The sequence below is a fragment of the Heterocephalus glaber genome, unplaced genomic scaffold, assembly GCF_053883595.1.
Source record: "Heterocephalus glaber isolate CG9 unplaced genomic scaffold, H.glaber_assembly_v1.0 deba00000937, whole genome shotgun sequence".
Taxonomy (NCBI): Eukaryota; Metazoa; Chordata; class Mammalia; order Rodentia; family Bathyergidae; genus Heterocephalus; species Heterocephalus glaber.
This window is the reverse complement of record NW_028258173.1, coordinates 11,948,030-11,971,245: the sequence shown is the minus strand read 5'-3', so window position 1 is coordinate 11,971,245 and position 23,216 is coordinate 11,948,030. Positions and strand designations below refer to the sequence as shown.

Below are 23,216 nucleotides of genomic sequence, written 5' to 3'. Positions count from 1 at the left end.
CCCAGAGCTGACTTACCCAGCCCTCTACTGTCAGATTTAAAACAAATATAATTAGAAAACCTACAGCAAGGCAACATGGGCTTGTATACTAAATCCCTTAAGTCCAGGAAACAGAGTGAGTCATTTACATGTCTGCATGTAAAGATGCCCACATTTAGCTGCTCAAATAGCCACTGAAAATAATGCCACCAGACAATCGGGAACACCAGTGTGGTAGGTGAGGTGACTTCAGGTCTCCTTGAATGAATTATCTATTTGTGGATAATTTGGTTGGTTCTGGCTTCGCTATGAGACATGTGGATCTTGATTTGATATATCACTTTCTAATTAAGGGTGGAAGGTTCCAAGGTAACAGCTTGATGCTTATTATAACACAGTTGAGTGATTTAGAAAGACTGCTTTGGTGCAGAGAATGTGGCTTCAGTATTCTTCTGTATTGTTTTGAAATATGTGGTCTCTTGCATCGTACCTTGCTTTTCCCCCAAGCAAAGTGCAAGACTCTTATTTCCTTTTTGTACTTTGTTTCACCAGAGCTGCATGCATATAAAGACTATTTTTTTCTTTTTCAATCTTTAATCTCGGAGTTGAACTTTTTCTGCAAATGCCTATATTTTGGCAGTTGACACTATTTTCCAGATGGATCAACTCTTCATCAAGACAAACATAACTGTGGCTGTGACTTAGAAAATGGCTTTAAATGTTTCATTCCAAACTAGCTATCCAATGTCAAGGGCAAGGATGCCTTCCTTGCACATTTACTGTTCAACAAAGTTGGTATCTTATTCTACCCCACTCTTCTTGAGAAATGAAATTACCTCAGTCTAATGAATTTCTAATTATTTTACTCCTATAACAATCTAAAATGCTTTGTAGAGTGCGTCAAAGCTTTGTATGGTCTTTACCATTTGTATTTTACGGCAGATAGGATTTACACAACATATTTACCTTTTTTTTTTTTAAAGCAGTAGATTCTTTGTAGTAAAGATCTAGAGTTTTCAAAGTGGGAAGGAAGAGTGGCAACAAAGAGATAATCTTTAAATATTTGCATGACTAGCTGTGTGCATATTTTGGAAGGTTCAGAGGAATCCAGCTTACTGCTGATGGAGATATTAATTCATTTTTAAATGAATGTATTAATTTGGGAATCTCAGATATTATCGGTGACAAATATTAATGCCATGTATTTTTCTTTTCTTTCCCAGCAACATCCATTTTTCACCCTACATGAATCCAAAGCGACAGATGTGGCATCTTTTGTAAAACTGATTCTTGGAGACTAAAAAGCAATGGACTGACCATACTGTGGAATGGTGGGTTTACAGGGTGAAGCAAGTTCACTACAGCGCCAATAGAAAGTCATCTTTGAGATAATTTAACCCTGCCTCTCTGAGGGTTTTCTCTCCCTGTTTTTTTTTTCTTTTCCCCCTCCTGAGGGGGTCTTGGAATTTATAGTATAGAACGAACTCTCTAGATTGTTGAAATACGATAAAGGCTTAGGACTTAAAAAGGTGATTAAATATTTAATGATGTGCCATATGAGTCCTTAAGCTTTTCAGATTTCTCTTGTTCTTTATGAAATGAATGCATTGGCCCTAGCAAAAAGGTGCTACAGTAGTGATGAAATTGTAAGTAGATTTGTAGTTCGTCCCATTTATTATTTTAATATTTATGTTTAAGTGCTTGGTTGGAAAGGTTCCATTTTTTGCAAGAAGGGAGATACAGAGGAAGGTGGGGTTGGCAGTATTTATAGGGCTTTTATTTTTTAAGTTCGATTGTGTCTGTGTTCCAGAAGAAATAATTTAATATGCATCTTTAAGAATATTATAAAAATCTCAAGAAGAAGCTTTTCTTGTGAAATGTCTCTTCCAGTTGTGGCTGCTGCCACACTCACAAACTAACTCAATCCGGGGTGATCATCATGTGTTTTATAATGAAGTATCAAAGTATCTTGGTTCTAGTCTTTCCCCAACTTTGGAAAACATAAAAATCATTTTTATCACAGCTCAAAGAGTAAAACATTTGGTTCTCTTGACATTTGTGGTATAGTATTAGTGGAAAGTGATTTGTGATGTGATTTTATATCTACCCACGTATCCACATATCTGTGTGTGTGCGTGCACATGTGTGTGTGTGGGTGTGTGTATGTATGTGGTAAATTGAGTTCTGCCAACTGGCTTTTATGAACATCTATATTTAGTAAAAAGGACATTTGTCCATCATAAGGGGAGATAAGGCAAACCACAGAGAGAACTGGTGCCTTCTGCTTTTGTCCCTCCTGCAATGGATAAGCCCCAAGGATTGCCTTTGTAATTAATGTACTCTTTTGCTTTTTCTTTCTTCTTATTCAATGAAGAAGCCTTACTATTATTGGAAGAGAAGAAAATTAAAACTAGTTAGTAGTTCTTTGACCATATGAAAAGATAATAGGGAGAGTTGAATTGATTCCTAGGAATAGACTACCAGATCTCCACAGGAGGAGTTGAGGCCACGTCTTTCCTCAACAGTGTGCAGCAGCAGACTCCATCCTGAATTCCCAGAAGGTTTACTATATAAACAAATTCTCTTTTGTGGGTAAAAACAGCCACAGGTTCTCTGATTTGGGGCTCTTGCTTCTTTGATGATCAAGGAGTGAAATGACTGACAGAAAAAAATACAGACCTACCCTAAATTACCAGGATCCATTGCTTTTGGACATAGTGTTCATCAGGGCTACCCTGGGAATACAAACTTGGAGGATGTTTATTAAAAAAAGAAAAAAAAGAAAGAAAAAAAAGCCACACTATTTCTTCCTTTGCCTCAAACTCTCCAATGTGGAGAGGATTCCTCCTCAAATCTTCCCTTCCTTCCCCTATTGGATTTTGAAGTGCAATAGTATATTTTTCTCTGCATTTCTTTCTGTCTTACTCTTGACATCTTGCTCATGGAAATTTCCCAGAGTATGATAATTCTTCATTCTTCTTCATGTTCTGCTCCAAGCAATATCCATTTTGTTAAATAGCAGTTTCATGTGCTTTGTAGCTACCTCTGTCTTCATTTTCTTCTAGCCAGAGCAGGGGTGATTATAGCCATGTAATTTCCCACCTGCCTTCCTATGTCTGGAAGTTCTTCTCTTTGAGATAAGGAGAAACCACAGCCTTTTTTTGGTTCTATTTACCCATTTTCTGAAAACAAAGTACTAGGAGAAAAATCTAGGGTTACTCCATTGCAGATCTGATAAAGTATTAAAGTAAATCATCTTTCTGGTCTGATTCAGATTACTCCTACCTGTTTTTATACTTTGAAACATTGTTAAAGAAGAGTGCATTTCTTATTGGTATGTCTGTTTAGTTTGTGAGCCCAGGGCTGGAACTTGCAAAACAATCATAGTAGGGAAGAAGTTGGTCTATGGCTCTCAACCCTGCACTTTGGAATCATCTACAATCTTGTGAACACTGTCAACATCAAAGCCTTAATCACTGGAGACTTTCATTTAATTGGTCCAGGCTGAGGTCTGGGAACTGGTACTTTTTTTAAACAACCCTCATGTGATTCTGAGGTGCAGCAAGGTTGAGAACTTGCATTGGACTTTTTAAGAAGAGAACTGACTTGAAATCACTTTCTCTTAAATATTTGCAGAGAACAGTAAGTGATTGTGGAAGAACAAGAGCGAGCCCCGATTTTTTTGGATTATCTTTATCCCTATCAAGGAAGGCATGTTCCTGGGATTACTGATTGGAAAATCGAAATACCGTTTCCCCAGAGAAACAATATTTTACATGATGATTAAGTATCTTATGTACTAAGGTATAATGGCTTGATAGTCTTAGAAATCTAAATTTAGAACATGGTTTTGTTTCTGGAGAACTGTGTTATTGTGTTGTAAATGTTAAAAATCCAAGACACACAAACTATATGTAAGTTGGGAGTTTCCTGTACATGCAGATAGATATGTATATATAAAGAAAAAGATATCTGTATTCAGGAACGATGATTGAAATGTTTAATTTTCTGCCACCATGGACCATCTGATTATTAGCCCTGGCTCTACCAAGGTATTACAAAATCAGTGTAGCTCTACATCAGAGATCATGCGTACTGTTTCAAATGTATTTGATTTGGTGTCATATAATTGTCCATGGTATAAATTTTCTTTATATTTGTAAAAATATCCACCTCTCTCTCTATATATTGTTGATTTAAGAGATGTGCCAAGAACTTAATGTGAATGATTTTGAAGACAATTACTATATGTGTATATGTATCAATGAGTATTGCTCTTGAGAGAAGCTACCTTAAGAAACTATATATTTATATAAATAATTTTACTAAAATATTTTTGCCACTTCTCTTTCAGAAACCCATTCTCTCACCTACTTATATAATCATCACCTTAGAATTACTCTTCAGTTTTTGTTTGTTTCTTTGTTTTATATAATTTTTTAATAAAAGTCCTTAGTAGTTAGTTTCCAGTTTGACTCACCTGACTGGTTTATCAAATTTTAGCAGGAAATTGTGTTTAGCAGTTTCTACAAGTTAAATTTGCCCTCAGTGTTGAAATTTTACCATCACCAAATCTTTGTAAAATATTTCATGGCCTCAGGAGATAATTTGAAATGGTGATTTCCTCCTCAAAAGTGTATGCTTGTTTTAAGCAAAGGCAACCTTGCTGCGTATCCCCAAATGACTACTTTGAGGAAGAAAAAAAACTCCTCTCTCTCTCTCTCTCTATATATAGATAGATAGATAGATAAAATATCAATATAATCATCAGTTTTACACAAGATACCCATCTCTTAGGTATGACTGAAGGCCTTGGATGGAGGAATAATCCATTATTTCAAAGGCTCTGTTTGGTCACTCTGAAAAAAGTCAGAATAATTGATTAAATAAACAGCTTTTATCTTGGTTAGGCCATTTGAAATGGAAACAAGTATGTGTGGCACAGCTCAAAATTGTTTGTATTTTATAGTTCCTGTATATCCTCCAGACCTAACAAAAAATTATCCAGTATATGACAGAGGTTCCCAGTCTTTCTCTGTTTATGGTGCCATTAGTTGTCGTAGTGATTTCTTTCACATTGCCCTAGGGCAAAATAGTTAATAGTTGAGTGTATCAAGGAATTAGGTTCCCAGAGTTTAATAGTAGTCGTTTGCTCCATGTCCTACAGATGTCACTGTGCTTCCCTTAAAAACGTACCGTATCTTCCTGTAGCTGTGAATTTATAGTGATGTCTCAGGATATCTCAAAACACACAGTTTGGGGACCATAGATACGTTCTGTGCTGATGTTTCCCCTACAGTCAGTGACCTTCAAAATTGAATTCTTGGACGTTCAACCCTCTATATGATTTCACTCTTTGTTTTGTTATCATTGTTATTATTGTTTTTGCCTTCCTCTGACTAACTCATTTTTAGTGATATCCTATGCTTCTTTGCTGGTCCTCACACCTGCATTGCCAATTGTCATAATCTAGAAAATGAAATACTTGTAAGTTCCAGCGCTAGAGGAGATTAGTGCAAAGCTAATAGGATCCTTGATTTCTCCAAGTGAACTTGATAGCCTCTTTGTAATATAATCACAAAGGAAGCAGAAAGGGGCTGATGTTTTAGGTTTAACACTAACAGGGGGTTTCATCACCTGTGCTTAGAGAAAGTATTCTGTTTTTCTCAAAAGTGTCTAACAGAAACACTTTGTCTTTGGCCTGAAAGTTCGATGAATACCTAGTTCCTAATTTCTCACTCAAACGCTTTTTTTGTGTGTGTGGCTATTTAACTCCTTCTAACCTTGATGGTAAGATTTATGTATTCATAAAATTCATCAGAGCTGTTATTTAGATCTAGCAAAATGAATTATGCTTCTGTTGTGCTGGGATTTTGCCTTAACAGGACTTTGCTGGCTCAAGGATTCTTCCACTTTTCTTGAATTAGCAAGTGAAAGATATTCAAATAAATGTCACCTTCATGGAACTTTCTCTCCCTCTCCCCCTGTTCAAATGAAAAGTACAGTTGTCACTTAGATCCTGAAAACTTACATATTCAGAAGGAACAATGCCCGTGTGAAATCTAGAAAGAGGAAGCTACCAAACCCAATGAATAGAAAAATGATATTCTGAGAGTTTTATGTTCCTCTTTTCTAGGGGTGTGTGTATGTTTTAGCACTGTTAAATGTGCTCACAGCTAAAGATACTCCTTAGTTTTCTTTGGCTTTAATTGCGGTACTCCAAATTCCTTCAGAAATCTGTTGAAAGCTAGGACTCTCCAGGAAAGTGTCCATCATACCGGTAACATATAATTTGCAAACATTTCTTTATTGGCAGGGTGTCGCGCTTATAGACCCTATCAGATCCATGACTCAGTTCTCTAGAATGTAGATGGTGAGTCCTAGACCAGAGTTGAGAAACTTTCTGTAAAGAGCCAAATAGTAAATATTTTTGGCTTTGTGTTTTATGTAGTATTTGTTGCAACTACTCAAATCTGCTGTTGTCCTGTGAAAGCATCCATAAACAATTTGTAAATGAATGAACACCACGATTATGTTCCCATCAAACTTTATTTACGAAACCAATTAATGGGCCACATTTGGCCCTGAGGCCATCATTTGCCAATGCCTGTCTTAGATCAACACCACCACAATCCAATCAATTAAAGATAAGCAGCATTTTTCCATTTCATGCCTATTTAGTATAGGTGATGTCAGGCAGATTAGGAGGATGGACATAGGAAAATGAATTTAGAAGGGACAGCCTGTTCTGTACCATGAACGTTGCCTCTTAATTTCCTCAAATAAGTATTAATTGTTCTGAAAGATGATGGAACCATTTTCTCCAGATAAAATGGAGTATTTACTTTTTAAAATTTCTACACAGTCACCAAGAAAACTTACTTCACTTTGGAAATAAAAAGTCACATTCTCTTAGATGTTAACTGTATCCTGGAACTTAGGTTTTTTTATTCCTCTCTGTGGTATGATTCACATACAAGAAGAATCATGAACCGAGACATTAATAATTTTGTTTCCCTATTCCCTGAACTGTAATAAGATTTGGGAATTTTGAAGCCCAAACTCACCTCAGAAGTACAAGGCAGATATAGTTTTTAATATCTTGGAATTCATCCACCTCTTGGATTTGTCCATGTTTTCAGGAAGTAAGAAAGAATATGTTGAGGTCAAAGTCTTGTTCTCAGATAGCCTCAGGGGCCTTGGAGCCTGTCTCCCGGTAGTCTTGTCCTCAGTGAGCTTCCTTCTCACTGTGACTGAAGACTCATGTAGACCCCTTGTACGCTGTTCCCAAAACTAGAGGAGGACCCTTCTTTTCAAATCATCAGTAAGGGGACCCCTGCAGAATGGCTGCTTCTGATTTGATTTTTCTTGGGTTGTCAGTTATGGTTGAATTTTTGGATGCCAAAGCCTCTGGTGCAAGATTCTGCGCTTTTCTAAGGAACCAGAACAGCTGCATAACTGGCCCAGTATCTGTCAGTATTGCACCCCTGAGCTGCGCAGAGTCCTAGGCAGATGACTCTGGGAGAGTGGCCTGCATTTTCTTTCTCTCCTAGAACACTTCTTAAAGCTTCTCGTTACTTTTCAGAAATATATTTTCCGACTGCATGGTCAACCAAATGCCCTGTATCACACTTGGAATCCTTAAGAAGGCATTTTGAAGTGTTTGATCTGTCAGTTTACCTAAAAGAATATTTTTTCTTTACCTAGCAAACAAAGCCTGAATTCCAGAGCCTTCAAAATGAAATTATCCTCCCAAGGGAAGCACACTGCCATCAAATCCATCACTTGCCACCTGTTTCTGGTGACTGCCAAGAAGATGTGTCTTTTTTCTGAGTTTTAGAGAGTTGCTATTTACAACTATGCAAATATTATGCTTTTGCACGTTTCCAACTGGTGTCCTTTCGAATCAAGAATTTACTTGGGTTAATCTTTTTATTTCCTGCCCCAAACTTTTTCAAGCCAAATTCCTTTAAAAGCCTCTTTCTCTTTTGAAGTAAAGAGGACTGTAGCCTAAGTAGAGAGAGATGCAAAGCAAGGTCAGAGATTTCATAGTAGGGAATTCTTGTTTTTCAGAAGCCAGTATCACCTCCTAATGCAAACAGATTGATAGAATTTTAAAATATGCTAACTCCTTAGACATTTAGTATCTTGACCTTACTTGTATTATCCTTGGAATGGAGCACTGAGCCTTTTATTCTTGCGAGTTTCCAGTTAGATTTTGAAAGGTTTCCATTGTATTTGTTCTTACACCTGTCAATATGGACAGACCTTTGTTTTTGTGTGGAGTTAATCTTGATGTGCTCTCAGATTTCCTGAGTTTACACATTTGCCTTTCTGAAATTCAGGGTCTCTTTCAAGCAATGAGGCTTTTATGGGTTGGCAATTGAGTTCTGGGAAAGCAAAGGCGAGGGTAGGCACTTACTCGTGTCTTAATGTGGGAAACAATTTTCTAAATAATTCCTAGAGTGGGCCATTAACCGTTTTTAATGTTTTTCCTCATAGCATCCCTTGGCAAATCAGAGATGACTTAATACTTTTGTGAAAAGGAACTGGTCTATCCATTCTTATATACCAAAAAGTAAAATTAACAATTGTGCACCAATGTGACTAAATGAATTGTGGTTTTCCCGATTCTTGAAAATGTAAGGGATTTCTGAGAGAACTTTAACCAAAACTCCCAATAAAGTATGAGCCTTTATAATAAGAACTTCCATTTAGCCTTTCCAAAAGAGCAGTTAGATTGGGCATCTGCTTTCCTTCAGCAATATTTTGCAGTTGGAAATGAGTAATTAGCATCATTGGATCACTACCAATGCTTGTATTAGAGACTGCAGGATATTTAAACAGAGCAAGTGAGGGTGCTGTTTTCAGGTATTATCACTGGATTTTGGAGTTTAAAGCAGAACGGTGATGTGAAATCATGTTTGTGGATTGGGAGGAAAGATAAATGCAAAGAGCAATAACTGAATGAGAAACCCCTGGAAAAAGCAGGCTGATAAAAAGATGAAAGGAAAGATATGTCCTTTAACTTATGTTATGGAGATGCTCCTCAGTGGAGAAACCCATCAAAACACTGAACTTGTATTTTTTTCTATAAAAAATACTGAAATATAAGCAGATTCAGATAGTGGCATTAATTTGAATATCGGAAAATTTCCTTTTCTCTAATGTCATTAATTCTAGAGAGTCTCCATTTTATTGTTACTGGGGATCGAACTCGGGTTCTTACGCTTGTGCAGCAGGTGGCGAAACCACTGAGCTAAATCCCCGGCCAGGGTCTCCATTTTATTATTTTTTATTTTATTTATTTATTTATTTATTTTTTGGAGGGTCTCCGTTTTAAACCGATGGCATCTGCAACAAAAGTCAGTGCATATGGGGTATTAAGACATTTGAGAAAAAGAAACGAATTGCTTACAGCATTTTGAGTGTATACAGCTCATTCACCAGCTCCTTTTTGAGTAAAGAAATATGAACACAAAACCTGAGCTTGAGCTTCCTAACCTTTAATTCTGGTGGCAGTTTTAAGAAAGGTGGATAACATACAAGGTTTTCTGAATGGGATAGATACATTTTGCATGCCCACAGTGCAGAAAGCTGTGAATGCTTTTAGAAATACATTACACGTCTTTGCTAGAAGTAGAATTATAATTTACAAATTTATCACTCAAAGCTAGTTTGGATTTTCAGTACTTTGAGGATCTTTTGTGAACAAAAAGGAAGAGAATGTGGTGAAAGTCAGCTTTGTTCCTCTGGACTCCATCAACCTCCAGTCTCTGTGGCTTCTAAGGCCCCAGGAATGAAATGACCACTTGCATATCTCAAAGAGCCCTCCAATCTGAGAAACTTTGTAGCCAACCATGCCTGTGAATCCTGGTTTTTGCTGTATTGAGCGTGCTAAAAGGGTTAGGGAGTGGAGACAGCAAGAGGACAGGACTATTTATTTTAATTTTTAAGCAGAAATGATTTCAAAGTAAGTGCCTGAAATCAACATGTGAAGGCCATGTAATATAGGTCCTTAAATGGGTTATTTTTCTAAAGTAGTTGAGAACAGCTTGACCCCCCTTCCTCCTCTCCCTGACAGGGAGGGAATTCCTGGGCTCTTGGCAGCATCATTTTTACATTTCTAGGGTTGCAAAGGAAGGAGTCATAATTTTTGTTCATTGGCCCTGTAGGAAAAAAATAAAGCTCTTTAAGCAATTGTGACACAGACCAAATGCTAGCTGGGACTCAAAGGAACTTAACCACTACCCCTGACTGGGTTTTACAGAAGGGTCATAGTTAGAGGGCAATGGAGACCTGCTACAGACATTGGAAACCAGAACTCCAAGGGTGTATTGGTCAGGAACTGGGCACAAGGGAGGCCTCAGATACCAACGTAGACACGAACTGAACCTGCCCTGTGCCTTCCACACAAGTAGAGATTTGCACAAAAGGAAACGTGGCAGCTTGTGTTTCACAGGAGCCATTTTGGAATATTATATTGTCAGAAAGTTTCCTTGAGCAACAACTGTGTGTATTGTTCTTGGCTAATCTCTATATTAAAAAGCTACTCGACAAAGTTTGATTAAGAAAATGTGGACAGTTTATCTCCCATTTTATCCCTCTGTCTGATTTATTCTTTTGCCAAAATTTATTTTCTGAGTGGAGTGATTCTCTACATGAAATGAAATGAAATGACATTTTAACAGAATGGTAAGTATATTTTAGAGGAAACAGTTTCTTTGTGTAATTAACCTACCCAATAAGAACTTATCTCCTGCTATACAGAATCACCAAATTGGGTCATTTTAAATATTTTAAATGAAAAGAGTTGGCTGAACGAGATGTTAGAGATATGGCTTCACATTCTCTATTTAAACCCTTGAACACTTTTCTGTATATTTTGAGAAAATCTTGATGAGATGCTAAACAGAGCTTCTCTGTGGAATTACCATTACAGGAATTTGGGTAAAATAGGTGGATTTCCCTAGCTTCCTTTGTACTTCTGTTTCATAGATGAAAATGCTGCTTTCATATATTTTTTTAAGAAAATAATTTTTTTTTCATTCTGTGAATTTTAGGATATATATTTTTATCTGTATGTATGATTGATTGTTTTCCTATATTGGAGCCCAAATTTATTTTTTAAACCATATTCATTGTAAAGGATGTTATTGGGCAGTGGAAACATGCCTCCATGCTGGAATGAAACATACCTTGATGCTTATAATTCCATAAGCTATTTAGGAGCCGGTTACCTCTTCTTGGTACCTGAAGTATTCTGAAAGTATATCAGAAAGGTTGTATACTCCTTTTCCTTCAAAACTCATATCTCCAGTACTTAAATTTAGTGTCTCTGGAGACTTTGAATCAGCAGGATGAATCATGGTGTGTGGATTCCCTCATTGGCTCCTGCATCCTTCCTGCTATGTGCAGCTCGCTGCTAGCCTTCCCTGGTTGGAATCATCTCTTCTTTGTGGGTTGCAGTATCTTTTCTTTATGAATGAGGCAGGCTGAACTGTAGAGTATGGAATTCATTAGAAGTCTATGCATGTGGGTGGAATGTTTCCATGCCTTTGCGGTGAATGTTAAATTTAACTTGTGGCTCTGGAATGTCTTTGCTTGGGAGCTGCAGGGGGAGAGAGTTGGGGGGGGGTGCGTATTTCATGTTGTGTTTTCCTTCATGGAAATATGGGGGGGAGCGTTCTTCAGGTGAAAACATTTCCCATCGTTGTGTGGGGAAAGGGAAGTTGCGAATGTTCAAATGATAACTCCTATGAAGCCCCAGGATTGTATTTAAAAATACCTTTTGGTGGACAGTGCCTCTTTTTGATCTTTGCCTGTTGGCTTGGTTGTTCCCATCCTCTCTCATTTTAGCCTAGTTCTCCTTTTATCCAGGTTGTGTGCATTTTTGTTTGTTTGTCTGCTTTTTCTTTTGAACTATTGCTTATCAGAATGGTGATGTTATCTCAAAATCCCGAAACCAAGGGGCTAGCCAGTGCACAGGACTTGAGGTAGATGCAGGATTTGGATTGATGTAGGTTACAGGTTAAGTGCTTCCAGAAATATACTTTATTGAGGCATAACAGAGCTCTAAAGAAGTCGTGTTTGTTTATAACATTTGGAGAAGTCACCTCTCATAGGTCTCTGTTCTTGAGAGAGAAATTCATCGTTTCATGCAAATAACATTGATGGGCATACATCATAATCTGGTGATTGGCTTCTATCAGTGAATATATAAGGTTTCAATCACGGTATCTTATAAAGAGCATAATCTTATCAATTTCTCCTTCTTTCTGAGAGCATATTGAAAAAAATGTTTCTGATGTGCTATGAAACATTTCTTTGAATCCATGTTTTTGACCAAGGAAGTGGCTGAGATGTTAAACCAGGAGGTGGTGACATGGCTTGTATGACTCCCCACTCACTCCCTCAAAAGGAAAATGAAATTGGGAAATTAAGGTGAACTTGAACTCCTCTGGTCATGAGGAGCACTCACTTTGATTTCCTATCTCAGGATATTTTTCAGTTTCATACTGCTGCTGAGGAGGAAAGAACCAGCTGCTGACACTGTAGCTGGTCCCCAGATGTTTGTGTGTGTGTATGTACAACTTCACACCCTATGTGTTGTGTTCAATGTAATGTCAATCTATGAACTGACTCAAATAACCATTTTGGTATCAAGAAGAAAGTGATAATGGCAAACAAACAAAAACAAACAAACAAAAACACCCGACCACCTCTTTCTCTCAAAGTGCTTGCTATGACTTTCGTAGCTGGGACAAACCATATCAGCATTCAGGAACAAGGTGTCCGTGAAAGAGATGGTGTGTTGATCTCATAAGAAATGTACAACCAATAAAAGACATTTTGAAAAGTACAGCGAGTCTGTATTTTCCTTGAGTTGTTCATGGAAGTCCTGTGCTCCAGGAATATCATATTGATGAGTATGTGACCATCTGAGGAAAAGCATTAACTGGACTGTTCTCTTTGTTCCCCCTCCCTTATTCTCCTACCTCTATCACCCACTTCCAAAAAGAACAGAGCAGAACAACTCAGCAGTAGTATAGCCCTGAAGATTCATGAAAAATTCATTTTATCTCTAGTGTACTTCAGACCGAATATTCTTATAGACAGCCTAGGTTAGAAGTGAAGGCCAAGATGTCATTTATAACCTCAGATGACTGTGGTGAGGACCATCCAGATTTCTTAAATGAAAAGGTTAAACCAACTCATTTATGGCTTCCATGTGTTCCTGATAATAAATTATGAAGCCAACTAGTCTTTGAGTTTTTCCTGGATGTATAGGTGTAATATTAGGACATTTCTTTATAGAACAAGGCAGTGTCATGGTCCAGATGTTCAGAGAAAGAAAGAAAATGCTAGTGCAAGGAAATAGGGTTGCACTGCAAAGTTCTAGAAACTGAGATCTATTTGACTTGTATCCATATTAATGCACTTTGGAGAATTACTAGAACTCCACATTAACAGTAGGAATGAATCCCCAGTTGTACCAGGAGGGATACATTCACCCCACCTTGCTTCTTGCTTAAACAAGTTGATGCTGCTTGATCAGGAGTAGACTTCCTTAAAAGCACCTGATTTTTCACCTTAGATTTCCATCATTTCCCGGGTTACAGTCCCAGCTGGAGGACTTCCTATGGTTCTTGCATACGTCACTCAAATGATATCCCAAAGACAATGAATTAATAAACTTTGAAATCTCTCTTCCATTGGACTGTATTAAGGTTGCTGTGGTACTTCATCTTCAAGTGATCAGCTGTCTTGGCATTATGAATCTTGTTTTAAGTTCCTAAGAGGTGAAGGTATGCATAGAGGAAGGGTATATTAGCTTTCTCATTGATGGGACAAAATACCTGACATACAACTTAAAGAAGGAAATGGCCCCAAGCAGAAACATCATGGCAGAAGGATGCAGTAGAGCCAAGCTGCCCACTTCATGGTGACTGGAAAGGAGAGTACAGGGGAAGGGAGCCAGCGAGAGATACAACCCCAAAGGCAGGCGCCCAGTGACCCACCTCCTCCAACTGTCCCCACCTTCTAATAGCATGTTCAGCTATGAAGGCCAGCAGGTGAGTCCACTGATGAGTATAGAGCCCCTGTAAGCTCATCTGTTCCCCAAGAGTCTCTTTGTCCAGTCCAACTGACAATTAGAGTAACTGGCACAGAGGCCGTAAACAAACAAAGTTCTCAGGCATACTATATGAAGGTTGCTCTTTCATCTGCTTCTCTACTGCCATTCTTTCTTTTTATACTTTAACATATCGTGAGTTCTGAAAATACTTCTCTGATGGGTATAATGCCTTCTTTGCACACTTTTCATACTGATCCATACTAATCTACCACATCAAAATGGGTCCCTGCCGAAGATATGATGGGAACTAAATTCACGTCAAAAAATGGAGAAAGGCAATTGGATGAATAACAAAAGCATTTTGAGGTTGTCATTTATGTATTGAAACACAGTGAGCTCCATGAGAGTCTATTAGTAGTTCTGATGATCCTTTAGGCCCATTGGCTGCAGCTGGGAAGTCTTGCTTGGTTCTTGTGTAGTGGACAGCAGATGGTGGCTGGGGTCAGTCCCAGGGGGCTTCTCTATATTCATGGCTGGTGTCTGGGCTGGGGTAGTTCAACTGTCTCAGGGCTACATGGGCCTCTCTCTCTCTCTCTCTCTCTCTCTCTCTCTCTCTCTCTCTCTCTCTCTCTCTCTTTCTCGGTTAGCATGGGCTCCTTAGAGGCCAATTATCTCAAGGTAGTTAGACTTCTTCCATAGCAGTTACACCCCCCAAAATTAGCCCAGGCAGAAGCTCCAAGTGAATCACGTAGTGTAATTTCCACTGTGAATACTGAAAAATGTGCTTTTTCACATCTCTGAAAACTAGCTATCATGCGTGGTTAGTCCTATACAGGTAAATATGCTAGTAAACTTCAAAAGCCAATGTTATTTTCTCTTTTAAAATCAATCATCGAAAAGCTGTGGAAAAAAGGTAATGATGAAATTAGTTTCTATTTAGTGAGCACAATTTCATCCAGGAAGTGATTTTGATCAAAATGTTATCCTGTTAAGGGTAAGTTAGCTCCTCTTCCTGAGATGCTGAAGCCATAGTTGGAATTTAAAGGACCCAGGAGGGAATTAAATAGTGATATGGATGACTCACAAAACTCCTATTTTCCCACCTCCCCAGATGGTCATGGTTCATAAATAGTTGCTGTGTAGGTGTTTTCCCCACAAATGGAAATAGCTTTGTTTTGTATTTTAAAAATAATACATTTCTGCAAACTCAGAGACTGGATTCAGCAAAATAAACATTCTGTACAATTCTGAGTTAATTGCTTATGCATTTAAAAAACGAATTGTTCCATACTTCCCCCCCTCCCCCACAAAACATGCTTTCCTACAAAACCTTAGTGGAATTATGCAACTGTTTACCTGCCTTACTTTCCAAACTATATCATAGGCATTTTAGCATCATTTTTAGTGGCTGTATAATTTTTCACCATACACATTTATATATATAAAATTATCCCCCTATTGGTGGAAATGTTGATTCTTTTCATGAATAGACTTAATTTTTTATGCACAAGACTGGTTGTTATGGAGAAATTTTAAAGAGCTAAAGGATGAGGCCCCATTTCCCCAGGGCTGACCGTGAGTGAGTGGGTTTGACTTACTTGTCTTAGCACAGTTCTCCCCGCCCCTGGTGGTGACCCCCTACCCAGGTCCAGCTTTAACCTGAGAGATCGGCTTTGTTTGGCAAAAGCCCAAGGTGGGCATGGAAGTGCTGCGCTGGCCCACGCTGGGGTGCTGGCCCTGCAGGTATATTCCCTGAACGGAGTGGAGTGTCAGGACTGGCTTTCAGGAACAGCCACAGAGAAAGAAATAATTGGGAAGAAGCACTTGAAGAAAAAACAGAGGAATGGGGAAATGGAGTCAACCGCTAAGAGGCAAAAGGTTGCCATTTTTTTTTTTTTTTTGTACCAGGGATCAAACTTGGAACCTTGCACTTGCCAGGCAGGCGGCAGCACCACTGAGCTAAATCCCTGGCCCCAAAAGGTTGTTATGTTTTAAAAAATGTAATTGTTTAATATTGTTAGATTCATAAAATATGCATCCATCACAATTTGCCAATTAAAAAATGTATGCCATAGTTTGTAAGAGCTAAAACTTGGAAACAGCTCAATTGCCCATCAACGGGAGACTGGATAAAGAAGATGCATTTTTTTTTTTATAAAATGGAGTACTACTCAGCCATAAAGAATGAGAGACTAGAAATATTTATAGCTAAATGAATGCACATTGAGGTGATACGCTTAAGTGAAATAAATAGGACTCACATGTGTAAAAACTGAATAGTTTCTCTGGTGTGAGAAACTGAAAGTGTAAATGAGGATCAAAATGTATAATAGATAATGGGAAATGGGAAGAAAAGGGGCAAAGGGGAAGGGGGAGTAGTAGGGGTAGGGGAAAGGAAAGAAGGGAAAGGAATAAATATGAGAAAATGAAAAAATGGAAACAAAGTCTTTGTAAATAGGGAGGGGTGGAGGGGGTGAAGGGAGGGCAGGGGAATGGGGAAAAATAAGAACCAAGAGATATCACGTAAAGGTGCAAATTCCCAATGATGAATGTCATCATATTGTATACCTAAAATGTACCAATAAACTTAATAAAAAATGTATGCCAATGATTATGTGATATCATAATAGGCAACACAGGAACTTCCACTTGGTCTGGTGGAAATGTATATAAGAGTTCATGAAGCTAATGACAGTGCTCCACAACCAAAGAAAACTAACCCTTTGGTGACGGTGTGAGTGGCACCTCTCACACTGATTTTCAGAAGCTTTGTACCGTGTTTGAGTTTGCCTTCTGTACCCTTTCTCATCAATTCTACAAGGTTATGGCTGCCACCTGTAAGCTTGTTAGCAATACAGAGAAGAATCTGGAGTTCAGCACCATCCCCAGGTGATGTGTTTTCAAACTATAACTTAGAAGCACACTGATCTGTTTGTGTCAGCCAGTTTCAAAGATTTGAATTATGGGGGCTGGGGATTTAGCTCAGTGGTTCTGCTGCCTGCCTTGCAAGCACAAGGTCCTGAGTTCAATCCCCAGTACCCAAAAAAAAAAAAGATTTGAATTATGACAACTTCAAAGATTACTATACTACTTTTGATATCTACTCCATATAACAAAGAGAAGGTGCCTCTGGAAATGATCATCAAACTTATGAAGAACAATACCTGTATTGGTCAGAGGGATTTGTATGTTAAGGTGTATTTAAATGCATCAGCACTCCGGTGTTTTGCTTAAATGGAGCTTGCTCGCCCTTCTTTCCTTTCTTTGTCCTTCCCCCTCTTCTCTCTTTCATCGTCCTTCCCCCTCTTCTCTCTTTCATCTTCTCTTTTTCTGCATTACAAGATGATTGAAGACAAATACTGAGAAGGAAAAGTGAGCCCTATGCTGAATGCATTTAGGCTGGTTGTAGATGAAATTGTTTTATTGATTTCCAATGGCATGCTACTTAAGGGATGCAGAGCACTGTGTGGGATTTTATAGTGAAGTAGGTGTAGGAGATGGTGATCGTGAGCCTTAAAGGAAGACCTAAAAGAACGCTACTTCTGCTCCTTCTAAACTCCATGACTCGGTATTGTCCGAGCCCCAATATGCTCCTTGGGTTTCCTTCCAGACAGAAACTTCCTTGGCAAGTGCACCTCTCAGTCCTTCAAGAGAGGACTAGAGGCTGACTCAGACCCTACTGCTACTTACTTAAGAGTTGTTAGCTCTGCTCAGAGCAGTTGATTTTCCTGTGAGCCTGAGTGATCCCGAAGATTGGGAGGCAAAGAGTTGTTCTTAGACAAGAGCTTGCTAAACCACTTGACTTTTCCAACAGCTGCATAACTGTTTATCGGGAGTATGCCATCTCTTTTGGCTCCTCCAGTCTGGCAGCCAGGAAAGCTGAGCCAGTGACATTGTGTGCTTTGGAAAACTTCTGAATAATTCACAACTTCCACCATAAAGAGGCTAAATTAGTCTTACCAGTCAGATAGTGATCTTTGGCTAGGTCATCCTCTCCTTGAGCTGATTGGCTTTTGGGACTCCTTCACTGGAATCCAATGAGTCACCACTGAAGATGAACAGAAATGCCAATAAGCCAGAGCCTTCTGTTCTCTGAACTTTAGCTCATGAAGAATAGATCAGCTCTGTTTCCAGCCACAAGCCCAGGGCAAGTGGCAATTTCTGCCAATGAAAAAGAACATGAATTCTCAATAATTTCTCAAGAAGTAAAGGACCGGTGAGCTTTATTAAAAATATGTTTGTGTGCAAAAATAACCATGATTCATGACATATCATTGCTGAAATGTGTTAAGCTGAAATAGGACTTGATGCTAATACAATGCGTGAAGGATTATTTTAAAATACTGAAAGTGGTTGTAAAGCATACTTGAGCCAGGAAAAATCTGTGTCAGTCCTGGGGTGAGGCAGAGAGGGCTAATCTAGAGCCATGTAGACTTTGCACAATGTGGGCTCCCCCATCTGCTAGCTGTGTGATCCCACACACATGCTTGAATTTCTGTCTTGATTTGCCCCTCTGTAAATGGAGATAATAACGAAGCCTGCTTTGAGTGCTTGTCAGAATTAAATACAATACTGACCGCTGATTTCAACACTTACATTACTGTCTGCCACATTGTTATCACTCAAAAAGCTTTCCTTGATATTATTCTCTGATCATTTAAACCCCCTTTGCAACAGGTATAATTAAACAAAACTGTATATAAAGGAAAGATAACAAAGCATTTTCAAATGTGAAAGTATTTTAGAGCATCTAGCTTCATTGCGTCACAAAGGTACTTGGTTTTTATTGGAGATATATATATATATATATATATATATATATATATATATATATATGTATATATATACAGACATATGTGATGAAGCCAAATCTTGGTGTCCTAGACAAATGCTCCTATATTTCAGTTTGTACATAGATTAAAAACTTTTTTCATCTACTCACACAAGTGGTAAGGTCAACATTTTGTTTCTGCAAACTTGCTTAATGAGATGAGGACAGCAAGGACCACTTTTGAAACACCAAATTCAATGTGAGTATTGAAAGCAATTTCTGAGTATTAATTAAGATTGAAACATGTTGTATCAAAAAGGACAGATGTGATGCATTTGTAAGAAATTAAGGCACAGATGCTTTAAGTACTAAAGACATAGGAATACTTTTAGCTGAGTGCAGTGCTACATATCTATAGGCCCAGCTTCTTGGGAGGCTGGAGCAAGAAGACAGCTTGAGCCTAGGAATTTGAGATCTGGCTAGGCAATGCAGTGAGACCTATCTCAAAAAAATTTTTAAACAAAAGTTTCTTTGTAATTTATCAAGCACTTGACAAATTATTCCATCTGGATTCAAGACTTAAAAACCATCAATACTTTATTATTCTACTATATTCTCAGAGAAAGCAAGAAGCATATGTCAGTGAAGAGCAGTGCTTCTCAATGGCATCCAGACCTGGGTTCCAATCTCAATTCTACTTCCTACTTGGTTTTGGGGTGTAGAATTAATATCTTCAGCAATAAAACCTTCAGTTTTCTTTTTGAAAAAGGAGAACACAGAACTGTATGGGTGAGGGGAAAGAGTAAATTGTAAAGATAAGAAATAAAGGTGCCTGTGTATCTAGCACATGCAGGTGGCCCTTGCTTTGCCTGTGATGATCTGAGTTACAGACCCATTGCGACACAGCTCCCATGTGTGTGCATTTCAGTTAATGCATCACCATGCAGAGTGGTGACCAAGGCAAGTCGGAAAAATATGGCAATTCTATGAAACTTTACTCTATTAAAAATGTCGGTAAGAAAACAACATTTCACTTTCAAAGGAAGATCTGAATGTCATTGCTAGTCACGACTCTGCCTTATTGTATCTAATCTTCAGAAAATATTAAAAAAAGACACACGCTGTTGGTGACATCCATGTGTTCCTGGTACTGAAGACTGAACTGAACATTGAGCTACATGCGAGCCTCTTTTAGATTTCATTGTGAGACAGTCTGTCAGCAAGTCACTAAGTTGCACAGGCAAGACTTGAACTTGAGATCCTCCTGCCTCAGCCTCGTAAAGTGCTGAGATTATAGCCACATTGCCCTTTTCACAGCTGGAGAAAAGGGAGACCCAGAGGTTCAGTAACTCGACCAGGTTGACACAGCTAAAAAAATGAAGAAGCCAGACAGAAGGAACTGGTCTGGAGCTTGCATTTTTAGATGTTCATAATGACAATGACAACAATAACAACAAGAAATGATTTTCTAACTTTCTTTACCCTGTAAACAATTTTTCAATCTTTCACTCCTACCTTACCCCCACCTCAGGGAAACCAGTGTTTTAAATGGGCCAATTGAAGAGTTGAGATCTTGATACTCTGAGTGACCCAGAGAAGCAGAGCCAATCAGTCATTGAGGATCAAGCTCCAGAAAGACTCTGGACTGGCTCAGCCAGTGAAACTGCAGGTGCTCTGCTAAGGAGTGTACTTAGAGGGGTCAGGTCTAGGTGGAGGGGCCAGGCAGCATCACAGTAGGCATCGGGACAGATCACAAGACTTGAGCAATTGGGCAGGCTTTAGCAGAGTCTCTTGTTGATTGGGCCAGGCAGAGTAGACTTGGGTCTTAATCACAGATGAGGAAAGGGAGTGTAAATAAGAGTCTAGAGCAGTGAACCAATCTAAGAGACAGAGGAGAATAGTAGATGGTTGAGGTAAACTGTACATTTAATCTCATGTAAGGGTCACAAGAAAGGAGACTGTGGAGCATAGGGCCAGAGAGAGGCAGTCCAGCAACTTGGCAGCCACAACAACAGGACCCCAGGTGTAGGAGCATGGCTACAAACCAACTCCACAGCTTGTAGGGGTGGAGAGAGACTGTCATAGCAACAGAAGTCATCAAGACTGTCATTATGTTCTCACAGTTAGCACACTGGCTCTGAGCCTGAAGGTGAAAGGCCTGATACAGCCAACTAAGAGAAGGTCTTGAGAGCCAGAGCCAATGACCTTGAGTTTGAAGCAATGGAAAAAATTCTACTTCCTAGCTGGAGGGAATAGGATTCCACACTGATCACGTGAGGTGTAGGCCAAAAAGCACAGGAAGAAGAGAGATCCGGTCATGCGTCTGTCATTCCAGGAGTTCCTCCAGATATGTCTGAGAAAGGCCGTCAGCTCACGAGGCAGCTTTATCCTTTGGAACTTAGGGATTGTAGGTTGAAGCTCTGTCTGTGCCATTCAGGTGGAGGGTGAAAAAAATCAGCCCACCTGTTGAAATCAGTGGCTAAAGAACCAGTGAACTACTTTCCCTCCCCAGTTCAAAGGAGAACAAAGGAGGCACTCATTCTTTAATAGCCATGTCAGGTACAAATCAACCCACCATTTTCAGAAATGGTGTCATGCCTCACGACTGAAAAAATAGTTATCTCCCCTTATCTGTGGTTTCACTTTCCATGATTTTGCTTACCCACAGTCATCTGTGGTCCAAAAAGATTAAAAGGAAAATTCCAGAAATAAAGAATTCCTAAGCTTTGAATGGTAAACTGTACAGCATGACAAAATCTTGCACCATCTCGCTTGTCCCATTTGAGACTCAAACATTCCTTTGTCCTGTGTGTCCCTACTACTGCACATGCCACCACCCTTAGTCATTCAAATAACCCTGAGATATCTGGGTTATCAGAAGAACTATGGGCTGTCTCAGTGCTTATGTTTAAGTAACCCTTACATGGTAGCCAAAGGCTTTATCACAATAATTTCATCCTCCCCCTCACTTAATCCCATTGTACAGGCATTGTGTCATCTGCCATCTTCTCAAGAAGGGTGAGTGCAAGGTATAGAGAAGGTGAAAGAGACTGCATTTGCATAGCATTTATCACCGTGTGTTTTTATAATTGTCCTACTCTATATTAGTTAATGATAATTACTTGTTAATTTCTTACTGTGCCTAATTTATAAATTTAACTCTATTATAGATACATATAGGAAAAAACATAGGATGTATAGGGCATCCACAGTTTTAGGCACTGAATTTCCTGGGATGAGATGAGGGGACTATTATACTATTCTAGCTCCTTTAAATTATGACAGTGTTTTCTATAAAATGGCAATGTTTTCTAGTACCACACTAGAAGGCCTGGGGCTGGAGCCACTGGTGGTAGGAGGTAGGTATCAGCTCCCAATAGGCAATCCTGTTCTGATGAACATAAGAAAGTAATTTCTATGTCATAGAGTCTGGAATTTAGTAAATAAATGTTTCTCGTGGTCAAAATAAGTTCTGGAAAATGTAAAGTTGATGTACTTCGCATGTGTTTAGGAAGCTCATTCCAAGATAAATGATACCAAACATTTATTAGGTGTGTGTGGGGTGGCAGGCAGGAAGAGGTAAGAAGATGTGATTGGGAAAAATTCCATCAAAAGTCTCCATTTGTCCTCTCATTAATCCATAAAAGACTTTTGGGCATTCTCTTATGGAAACTTCGGAAGCAGATGGAAGTATTTTAAGATGTATAATACATATGGACCTGTAATGTGAATTTCCATTTTCCTTGCAAGAGTGGGCACAGTGGAGTTTTGCATTATTCTTTGGATGTTAGTAGAAACTGAAAGAGGAAATGAAATTATGTGCTGTGTCTTCTAGGTGGTTTAGAAACAGCCATCTGACTTGTGAACAATGAATAGTGCAAAAGCTCTACTTCCACTCTTCCCATTATATTTCCAAGGGCATGGTCTGCTGTAGAGCAGGTAGTTAATAATAAACTTCATCAATAATTCAACCTGTTTGGCAAAGTTCTTTTTCTTCTCCCCAAAGGATTTATGTTTTTTGATGCAAGAAATGATCAAACTCATAGGGAATGAAGTAGCTGTCTGTTATGGTTTGTATCTAGATTCCCCCCAAAGCCTCATGTGCGCATGGGTGGAGCTTTTCAGAGGTGGCTGGTTTTAGGGTGTGTGCTGCTGGGATTAAATTGTGCAATGGTGTACACAATGGTGTGCCAAGGGTGTGTGGTTACTAAATTAGTCCCACTGATTGATTAAGCATAGTTCTGGGTGTGGATAATGGGAAGGCCACCCTGAGTGTGGGCCTGGAAGGATAAAAGGGAGAGGCTTTTACCTCTGCTGTTTTGCTTGCTCCTTGCTGCCTTCTGCCTGCCTGTGGGGGGGCCTTGCCCCCCCGCTAGAACTCTTGAGTGC

The 23,216-nt window shown here is 38.9% G+C and overlaps 1 protein-coding gene across 7 annotated transcripts in view; it reads left to right on the top strand.

The window, feature by feature from the left end:
- Map2k6 (mitogen-activated protein kinase kinase 6) overlaps positions 1-12,841 on the top strand; it is a 195,993-nt gene extending 183,152 nt beyond the window's left edge. For 5 of the 7 annotated variants that reach the window (XM_087208572.1, XM_021248612.2, XM_087208573.1 and 2 more), the window contains one exon: positions 1,203-12,841. In XM_087208572.1, coding sequence (XP_087064698.1) covers positions 1,203-1,280 — 78 coding nt within the window. In that variant the 3' untranslated portion in view covers positions 1,281-12,841. The remainder of the gene's footprint in view (positions 1-1,202) is intronic. The other 2 variants (XM_087208574.1, XM_087208571.1) reach the window with 2 other exon arrangements.
- Positions 12,842-23,216: the final 10,375 nt, after the last annotated feature.